The sequence below is a fragment of the Bos mutus genome, chromosome 11 (genome assembly GCF_027580195.1).
Source record: "Bos mutus isolate GX-2022 chromosome 11, NWIPB_WYAK_1.1, whole genome shotgun sequence".
Lineage (NCBI taxonomy): Eukaryota > Metazoa > Chordata > Mammalia > Artiodactyla > Bovidae > Bos > Bos mutus.
The window spans coordinates 8,519,249-8,528,167 of record NC_091627.1 but is presented as its reverse complement, the minus strand read 5'-3'; the positions used below and the strand labels follow the sequence as shown (position 1 = coordinate 8,528,167).

Here is an 8,919-nt window from a genome sequence, read left to right as displayed (position 1 = left end):
CTTGAGGGAAGGGTCTCCCAGAGCCCAAAAGAGTGCCCAGTGAGCCTGGCGTCCTGGTCTCTGAGACGCCATGGTCTAAGACACCCAGGCCTATGGCCTCTGTGGCGCTGTTGGCCTTGGAGCAGGAGGCTGGTCCCTGAAACCCATCCTCGCCAGGAAGAGGGAAGGTCCCTTTAAGCCTAGCTTCACATTGTAAGCTTGTTGCTATGTATGCAAGGAACTTCCTTAGCAACCACCTGGCCTCTTAAAGAGGCCCTGGAGTAGTGGTTGCCACCAGCCATGGCTCCTAAAAAGAAGGGGGCCAAAGAGCCCGAGCTCAAGAAGAAGAAAGGTGGCAAGAAGGATCCCAACCTGGCCAACAAGCCCATGGAAATGCCTATAAGCGAGGAGATCCGAGAGTTCTACCACATCCAGATCCGTGACCTGGAGGACAGGCTGGCCCGGTGGGTGGGCGGGCAGGGTGGTCCTGACAGGTCAGGGAGTGACTCACAGCTGGCCACTGTGCAGGTTCAGTCGGTGGGGCCCCTGTGTTCTGGCCTCCCAGGGGATGTCCAGACCCAACCCCCCATCCCTGCCTCAGTTTCCTGGAAGATAACATTGGGAGGCTTCATGATTTTGAAGAAAAATGGATTTCTTGGCCCCATCTTGGCTCCCAGAGTTTCCAGGGGCCCAGTGCCTAGTTAAGAGCCTAGCCCGTCCCCAGGCAAGGACTACGTCCCTCCTGCCTCACAGTTGCCCCCCGGGACCACACGTTTTACGTAAGAGGGCAGAGTTCAATCGGAGGGACACATTGGAGATGGCAGCCCCCTGGCAGGTGGGTGACCATATGCCCCTCCTCCCACCTGCCCGCCACCACCCCCCAGAGCCTGTGCCGTGATCCCCTGAGCTACAGGCCCCAGTGGCTCTTCCAGCTGCCAAGCCCACTTGTCCACCAGGGCTGTTTTCCCAAATGTAAACGAGGAGGGCTGTGCGAGGTGGGTGGAGGTGTGGGGGCGGCTCTCTGTCTCCTGAGACGGGCACTTGCCCACTTTTCTTATTCTTCTACTAGTTCCTGGCCCAGTCTCAGGATGACCCTCAAGACACACCCCTTTGGTGGTGGCTCAGATGGTAAAGAATCCGCCTGCAGTGCAGGAGGAGCCCCGGGTTCGATCCTTGGGTCAGGAAGATCCCCTGGAGAAGGGAATGGAAACCCACTCCAGTATTCTTGCCTGGAGAATCCCATGGACAGAGAAGCCTGGCAGGCTACAGTCCACGGGGTCGCAAAGAGTCGGGCACGACTGAGTGGCTAACGTGAGGAGTCACATGTTGCTACAAATACTCACAGCTGATGTTGAGACCTTCCTGAACTGGTGCTCACTGTGTCCCTAAAACCGTCCCACGAGAGACGCCCTCCAGTCATCCCCATGATAAGTGGTGGAGAGACTGAGGCTCAGGGAGATAGGAAGGCACCCCAAGGAAGAGGCTCTGGGCCAGCCCTGGGCCCTGACTTCCCTAAACCTTGCTCCACAGATCAGGTCATCCAGCTTTGCACCCTGCACCATGCTTCCGTTCAGAAGATGTTGGTTGAGTTAGTTGTGAAGTTAAACATCTTTCCAAATAGCTTCTACCTATTATTCCATTGGAAACTAGAAAATTGCTTACACAACAACTCTTAAAAATTCACACGCTTCCCTCAAGTTGGAAACACCAGATGGAATGTATTTGGGAAAAATGCATTTGAGAGATGGTTATTGGGCACTTATTATGTGCCAACTTCCTCTGCCAGGCCCCCCAAAATACAGAGATGCGAGGAGTCAGGTCTTGACTTCCCAGTGGGACAAGGGTCAATCTACAGGACAGCCCCAACGAGAGGACCTCAAATGCTGCCTCAGGGCCAGGAAGGCTCCACAGAGGCGGCAACACAGGGGTTCACTCAGTGAAGGAGGGTAGGGAAGATCACAGGTGCAGAAGCTTGGGCTTTGAAGTGTGATATATTAAGCAGGGCACAGAACTGGCAGCAACCATTATGCTTAAGACCCTTAACTTTGGGGTATCAGACTGACTTGGGTTCAAGTTCTGATTTTGCCATTTACTAACTCAGGGATGCTTCATCCCTCTGTGCCTCAGTTTCTTCACCTGCAAAATGGGTATAATCATCATAGCCCCTACTTGCTTGGTTGTTGTGGATTCAACAAATACACTGAGTACCTACTACATACCAGGCGCTAGGTGTTGGGGACACAACTGTGAACGTTAACAGAGGCTCCACCCTCCCAGAGCTTACACCCTAGTGATGTTATGCACATAAAGCGCTGACCACAGGCATCAGCTGCGGCCACAAGCACTGACCAGGGGAGATGAGGCTGGAACCTCCAGTGCCCCACTATGGGAGGGTCCCGGGAGCAGCCTGACTGCCTGGAGGCCCCCTGGACCCCCGCCCCACATTTACCCCAGGTACCAGCGGAAGTGGGATGAGCTGGCCATGCAGGAGAAGCTGTTTCGCCAGGAGTTTGAGCAGCTGGCCAACAACAAGAAGGAGATCGTGGCCTTCCTCAAGCGCACGCTCAACCAGCGGGTGGATGAGATCGCCGACCTCAATGAGCAGCTCCAGAGCCTGCAACTGGCCAAGGAGATAGAGAAGGATGCCTTCGAGGCACAGCTAGCCCAGGTGCGCCACGAATTCCAGGAGACCAAGGACCAGCTCACCACCGAGAACATCATCCTTGGTGAGGGGTACTGGCCGGTGAGCCTACAGGCACACACCACAGCGGGTGGGAAACCCAAGGCTCTGTCTCTCTGGGCTCTCCCACTGTCTTTGTGACCTTGGGCCAGCCCTTCTCTCTGACCCTGTTTTCCCACCTGGGAAATGGGGATGATACATATTCCTTGAGCAACAACAGCTACATGCAGCTTCCCACATGTATCTTCCATGTAATGGTCCCAGCAATCCTGAGGCAGGAAATACCATCACCACCTGCCGCTGGGTAGGTGAGGAAGCACTTCAAGAAGGTGGAGTGTCTTGCCCAAGGCCACCCAGCTGGCAAGGGTGGCTGTGCCTTTCAGCTGACAGCAGGAGTGCCTGATCCAGAGAAGGTGTTCAGAGTCAGAGGCTCTTGTCACTGTCACTTTCATGAGAGTAGAGAGTGTCAAGGGGGGCTTCCTGGAGGAGGTGGAGCCTGAACCAGGCTTCGTAAGACTTGGGGAGGAGAGGAAGGGCATTCCAGACTGACCCATAAAGGTGGGCAGGATTATGTGTGGGGACAGGGGACTGGCCCTAGTGGATGGGGAAGGGTGGGGGGCGTCATCACGCAAAGCCCTGCTGCCCCCACCCCCGGGGCCCTGCCCTCCCGAGGCGGCCCCTCACCAGTCCCGTGCCCTGTGGCGGGGCAGGGGGAAAGCTGGCAGCCCTGGAGGAGTTCCGGCTGCAGAAAGAGGAGCTCATGCAAAAGTTCATGTCGCTGGAGGACCAGCTGCGGAAGCAGGAGAACGAATACAAGGACTACGTGCACAACCTGGAGAAGAAGTCGGTGCTGGACAAGGACAGGTGGGCAGGCTGCTGCTGGGCGTGGGACCCCTCACCGAGGCTAAGGACAGCCAGGTCTTCAGGCCTCCGACAGCCTTGGCTTCTAACTGGGCAGGGGGAACCATGCTAGCTCTCTGATGCCCTGACTTGCCATTCCTCGAAACTGTGGCTGATTTGGGGGGGTGGGGGAGTGGGTGGAGAGAAAATAAATAGGTCCCCAGTTCTCACACAAGCATTGGAGAATCCCTGGACATCCTTGTGCCACTTTTTGCAACTTAAATTATATTTAATGGTTCATCATACACGGACATGGTTCAAAATAGTACAAAGGGTCTATAATAAAGACCTCCTGCTGGTGGCCCTGGCCCCTCCTGTGGGAGATGGAGCAGACAGGTCTAGGTGCTCTGGGGACTCCCCCTGCCCGAACCGCGCCTCACCCCCACCCATCCTGCCTAGACTGAGAAAGGAGATCATCCAGCGTGTGAACATGGTGGCCACGGAGTTCCGCAAGGTGGCCACGAGCCAGATGTGGGACACAACCAAGCGGGCCATCACAGAGAACAACGCGGTGACCCTGCAGTTGGCCAAGATTACACGACAGGGCACGCAGCTGCTGGCGGAGAATGAGCAGCTCCGGGGCCACCAGGATGACCTGTGCAAACAGCTGGAGCTGCTGGAGAACTCCCAGAAGCTCATGGCCAGGAAAAACCGGGGCCACCAGAAGGTGCACACTCCCGGCCCTCACCCCGGGGGGCTTGGCACGGAGAGCAGGAAGGAAACCCAGGGCCCTGTACTCGGGGCAAATACGGCCCCTGCAAGGGTGGACCTGGGGTCAGGGCATGGGGGAGGGCTCTGGCCCCCATCGCTGGTTTGTATTTGACTTGGAGCCCCCATCACTGGTTGAAGGGGAACCCAGCCCCGGGGCACCCACCCACACAGGTGACTTAACGGGTGCACAGCAGCCCTGAGGTAAGTCCAGTGGGTGCTGGGCTCCCAGGGCCCCGGCCAGCCTCTCTGGGGGACACAGGGCTGGCTGAGGGCCTGTGGCGAGGCCCAGAGCATGGCCACCTGCCCACACTGCAGGTCATCCTCATGCTGACGGAGAAGTGCCGCGAGCAGCAGCAGGGCATGGCTGAGGCCGAGCGGCTGCGCGTCCTGCTAGGCCAGCTGGAGCAGGACCTCCTGAAGCAGCAGCAGGACAATCAGGCACTGAGGTGCGGAGCAGCGGGAACCCCTCCGTCTGTGGTCACGGGCCAGTGACTCCCGCTCTGTACAGAGGCCTGGAGGCTCTGTCTGTCACACAGGCTGAGGCCCGGGGCTGGCTGGAGAGAAAAGGCAGGGCCCGTTGTCCTAGGACGGGGAGGAGGCTGACCTGTCCTGTCCTGGGCCCAGGAACGAAAGAGACCAGCTGAACCTGCAGCTGGAGCGGCGGCAGGCCGAGGGGCAGCGGCTCCAGCAGCAGCTGAGCAAAGAGCAGGAGGTCCGGGCGAGCCTGGAGACGGCCCTGGCCCAGGCCACCTCCTTCCTACAGGACATCGTGCAGGTGAACTGGAAGTGGGTGAAAGTGTGGGGGGGGGGAGGGCAGCGAATCAAGGAGCAGAAACTGCCTGGAGATAAGCAGACCACCAGAGATGGCCAAGCCAGGCCCAGGGCCCATCTCTCCCCTGAGAGTTTCCTGGAAGATCTGTCTTTTTCTGATTCTCCAAGTCGAAGAGCCATTTGAGGTCTCAAAGGAGCTGGACGAAGGCCTCTGAGGCCCTGGAAGTCGTCAGTCTTCCCATCTGGAGAATGGGTATTCCACCACAGCCAGGGAATACTGAGATTAACAGGCACTGGGGTTGGAGTTTCCCAGCGGTGGATGCTGGGGCCACAAAGGGCCTGACCTGGTAGGCCCACCCATCCCCTTCTCGGCAGATGCAGCCTAACAAGGAGGACGGTGACTTCGACGTCATGTTCCAGCTGCAGCGCAAGGAGATGCTGCAGCAGTTGCTGCTCATGCTCGGCTCGGCCGTGGTCTCGAGCCCCCAGATGGCTGAGGCCCTGCATCGGGAGAGCCAGCCCTGTGGCCTGCCCAGCGAGGGGTGAGTGCATGACCCCGCATGACCCCGCGTGACCCCTATGGGACACGTCCAAAGGCTGTCCTTGGCTGAGCCGGGGCCGGAAGCCTGGCTCCCCAGAGCTGCTCTGAATCTCCGCTTCCTCGTCTAAGACGTGGAGGGGATGACACCAGTCCCCTCCCCACAGCCAGGGCAGCAGCACCCAGCTGCTCAGGACGGGGTCTCTGCTGCAGCAGCTGTCCGGCATCATACCCTACCGGCCTGGGGACCTGGGTCTGGTACCTCGACGGATCCACATCCCACCCAACCCTGAGGACCTCAGGCTGCTCTCACATACCACCCGCATGGGCAACTTACAGGCGTACAGCAGCCCCGAGGTGAGGGTGCCAGGGGCCCCCAGGGACAGCCAGATGAGGGCCACCCTTGGAAGCATATCACAGCTCTTCCACACCGTAGCTGTGTGGCTCTGTGGATGTGGCTGGACCTCTCTTAAGCCTCCACTTCCCCACCTGTAAAATGGGCTGAAGAAAAGTGTGTCAAGGCCTCAGTGGACCCAGATGCGCCCACACATCCCCTGGGAGGGGAGCCTGCTGGACCCTGTGGGCCCCTCCTCCAAGGCAGGGGAGGGGTGGGAACCCCCCGACGGAGGCTTCAGCTTCTAAGCTGGCACCTTTATTCTTACAGATCCACACCTCTGCTCCTCAGAAAAGGTTCAAAAAGCTTAGTCTTCCTGAAGTTTCCCTACTTTCGAAGTAGGACACGGAGAAAAGACCAACCTTCTATCCTAGAGAAGGACTGTTCTGGCCACAGTCCCCGCGTTAGTCCACAGGCAGCCTGGGGCAGCCCAGAGAAGAGTTATATTAAAAAAAAAAAAAAGACCCCACAGGCTGGCGTGGCACCTCTGTGGGTGGGTGGATGGGCGCGGGCATGACAGTCGGGCAAACAGCCGAGTCCACCGGCCTCAGGGGCCTGACGAGGACTCCCGGCTCCGCTGGTGGATGTGGCCCAGGAGCAGGTCCACAGCACGCTCGAGCACTGGAGGCAGCAGCTCCTGCTCAGCAGGGGAGAAGCGGCCCAGCACATAGGCCTGCACTGCGTCCCGGTGGGTCGGCCGCCCGATGCCCACCTGCAGCCGTGGCATTGCCTGTGGGGGAACCAGAGGGGGCCCAAGGAGCTCTGGTGAGAAGGAGTGGTGGGAGCCCTGTGCCAGCCCACCCGACTCAATGCAGGATGGAGGGGCAGACTTACATTGGAGTTGAGGCAGCTTATACAGGAACGGACTCCATTGTGGCCCCTTCAAGGGATAGGAGGGGGCAATTAGTGCTTCCTTGGGTCAGCACCCTTCACCCCATCCACCGCTGAGCCTGGGGTCGGCACCTCTACCCCCACTTGGAGGTCAGCTTCTCTCTCCCACCCTGACCAGCTCAGGGCCTCACCTGGCGCTTCCTCCCAACTTCAGAGCCACTTTCCCCAGCGGCTTGTCCAGCTCATCGTGTACCAGGTAAACTTCCTCAGCAGTCAGTCCAAACAGCTCCACTTGGCCCAGGGAAACAGTGGCTCCGGTTACTACTGATCTGCCCAGGAAGGTTGTCCTGACTCTGGGCTCCCATGAGGAGAGGCCACAATTAACCCCACTTGGTGGTAAAGAACCCGCCTGCCAATGCAGGAGACATAAGAGACGCGGGTTCAGTCCCTGGGTTGGGAAAAATGCCCCTGGAGAAGAGCATGGCAACCCACTCCAGTATTCCAGCCTGGAGAATCCCATGGACAGAGGAGCCTGGGGGGCTATAGTCCATAGCATCTCAAAGAGTTGGATATGACCGAGCGACTAAACCACCACTACATATAAAGAAACTGAGATTCTCAATTTCTCAGTCACCCAAGGCCAGGCAGCAATTGGAGCTCAACAGGTACCTGGAGCTCTAGGTGAACCGATTTGCTGCAGTCCAGAACGCCCCCTCCGGGCCCCTCCACCCTCCCGGGTGGCACACACATGGGGCCCTCAACTTACCCGCCTGGGCCACACTGTGCCCGTTGAGGTTCATGAGCCTCCGTGGCCGGAGCAGGACCAGCTGGGCATCTCCGAGTGAGGCCTGGGCGAGGTCCGCGGCACAGCGCCGGTCGCGTTCCCAGCTCTCCGCCACCCCCAGCCGCCGCGCCAACTGCCCCAGCACTGCCATGCCCACGCTGTGCCGCGTGCCAGGAAGTCCAGGGTTTCCCAGACCTGCCACCTGCGGGCGACATCAGGGAAACTGAGGCCCGACAACTCTCCCCATAATCTATCTCACAGCGCGCCCCCGCCCGGGGCCCCAAAGCAGAGGAAGGTAAATGGAAAACTGCAGGAATGGGTTAGGGCCACGAGGAGGAATCCAAGAAACTCCAAGACTCCAGAAGGCCAAGTGGAAGCGCCCCCCGGTGTGGGCGGGCAGGGCCCCCCGGTGCAGGAGCGGAGTTCCTGGAAGTCTGGAGCCCATCGAAGCATCTGACCATTTCTAGATAAGAAAACTCAAGAAAGGGGGAGAACTTTGCCCAGGAGACTGTGGCAGAACTGGAGCTAGGGCCCAGGAGTCCCTACGGGGCTTTTCCCCAATCCACTCACCAGCCACCGCTTCCCCGCAGGCCGGGGTTCCAAAACACAGCGGCTCATGGCTCGACTCAGCCACAGCCCGGCGCGCGAGAGGCCAGGGAGCCCCATGCTGCCCCGTTTCAGGACGCGGACCCCGCCCCCTGACGTCAGCCAGCCCCCGAGCCAGTCGCAGCCGCCCCTAGCCGCTAACGCCCAATCCCGGGCGGGCCACGTGGCCGCCACCCTTCTGAGGGGCGGAAGTGGCCGGGCGGTGGCCTAGTCTGGGCGTCCCCGCGCATTCCGCGGTGCCGCGTCACAGTCTCCTGCGAGGTTTGTTGGGCTCGCGGAGCCCTTGTTTGACCACTGGATTGGGAAGGAGTGTGCCCTGTTTTGACCCACCCCTGGGACTCTGCCTCGCTGCGGAAAGCCGGCAAGCCTTTTCCTTGGCTTCCCCAGCTAATAAAAACTTGCTAAAGCCATTGCAAGGTGTCATCTCTTAGAGCGTTGTGGGTCGGGATGATCCGCTGGAGAAGGGATAGGCTACTCACTCCAGTATTCTTGGGCTTCTCTGGTGGCTCAGACGGTCAGGAATCCGCCTGCAATGTGGGAGACCTGGATTCCATCCCTGGGTCGGGAAGATCTCCGGGCGGAGGACATGGCAACCCACTCCAGTATTCTTGCCTGGAGAATCCCATGGACAGAGGAGCCTGGCGGGCTACAGTCCATGGGGTCGCAAAGAGTGGGACACGACTGAGCGACTAAGCGCGCAGCCTCTTTCCGTCTCGGTTTGAAAT

At 59.3% G+C, this 8,919-nt stretch overlaps 2 protein-coding genes across 5 annotated transcripts; one reads left to right on the top strand and one right to left on the bottom strand.

The window, feature by feature from the left end:
- The first annotated feature begins 242 nt into the window (after positions 1–242).
- CFAP157 (cilia and flagella associated protein 157) lies at positions 243–6,382 on the top strand. Its single transcript, XM_005901867.2, has 9 exons — positions 243–443; positions 2,434–2,705; positions 3,370–3,523; positions 3,959–4,226; positions 4,586–4,716; positions 4,895–5,045; positions 5,417–5,583; positions 5,747–5,936; positions 6,244–6,382. Exons 1-9 carry the CDS (start codon positions 280–282, stop codon positions 6,313–6,315), a joined length of 1,569 nt encoding a protein of 522 aa, XP_005901929.2. The 5' UTR covers positions 243–279; the 3' UTR covers positions 6,316–6,382.
- PTRH1 (peptidyl-tRNA hydrolase 1 homolog) lies at positions 6,216–8,916 on the bottom strand. Of its 4 annotated transcripts, none has more exons than XM_070378949.1 (5): positions 8,674–8,916; positions 7,571–7,790; positions 6,996–7,128; positions 6,808–6,853; positions 6,216–6,703 (listed from the first exon to the last, which is right to left on the bottom strand). In XM_070378949.1, exons 2-5 carry the CDS (start codon positions 7,737–7,739, stop codon positions 6,521–6,523), a joined length of 531 nt encoding a protein of 176 aa, XP_070235050.1. In that variant the 5' UTR covers positions 7,740–7,790; positions 8,674–8,916; the 3' UTR covers positions 6,216–6,520. The 4 variants fall into 4 exon arrangements, with proteins under 4 accessions (XP_070235050.1, XP_070235049.1, XP_005901928.1 ...); XM_070378948.1 differs by lacking the exon at positions 8,674–8,916 and adding an exon at positions 8,159–8,275; XM_005901866.3 differs by lacking the exon at positions 8,674–8,916 and adding an exon at positions 8,159–8,275 and having other exon boundaries at positions 6,996–7,095.
- Positions 8,917–8,919: the final 3 nt, after the last annotated feature.

Excerpts from the sequence above, each read along its gene's own strand:
- PTRH1 (XM_070378950.1), bottom strand. The coding sequence starts at position 8,254 with ATGGGGCTCCCTGGCCTCTCGCGCGCCGGGCTGTGGCTGAGTCGAGCC. Across the intron at positions 7,791-8,158 it reads CTGCGGGGAAGCGGTGGCTG|GTGGCAGGTCTGGGAAACCC; the intron begins GTGAGTGGATTG and ends TGTCGCCCGCAG. Across the intron at positions 7,096-7,570 it reads GCACAGTGTGGCCCAGGCGG|TGGAGCTGTTTGGACTGACT; the intron begins GTAAGTTGAGGG and ends CCCTGGGCCAAG.
- CFAP157 (XM_005901867.2), top strand. The coding sequence starts at position 280 with ATGGCTCCTAAAAAGAAGGGGGCCAAAGAGCCCGAGCTCAAGAAGAAG. Across the intron at positions 4,717-4,894 it reads CAGGACAATCAGGCACTGAG|GAACGAAAGAGACCAGCTGA; the intron begins GTGCGGAGCAGC and ends TCCTGGGCCCAG. Across the intron at positions 5,584-5,746 it reads TGTGGCCTGCCCAGCGAGGG|CCAGGGCAGCAGCACCCAGC; the intron begins GTGAGTGCATGA and ends CCCTCCCCACAG.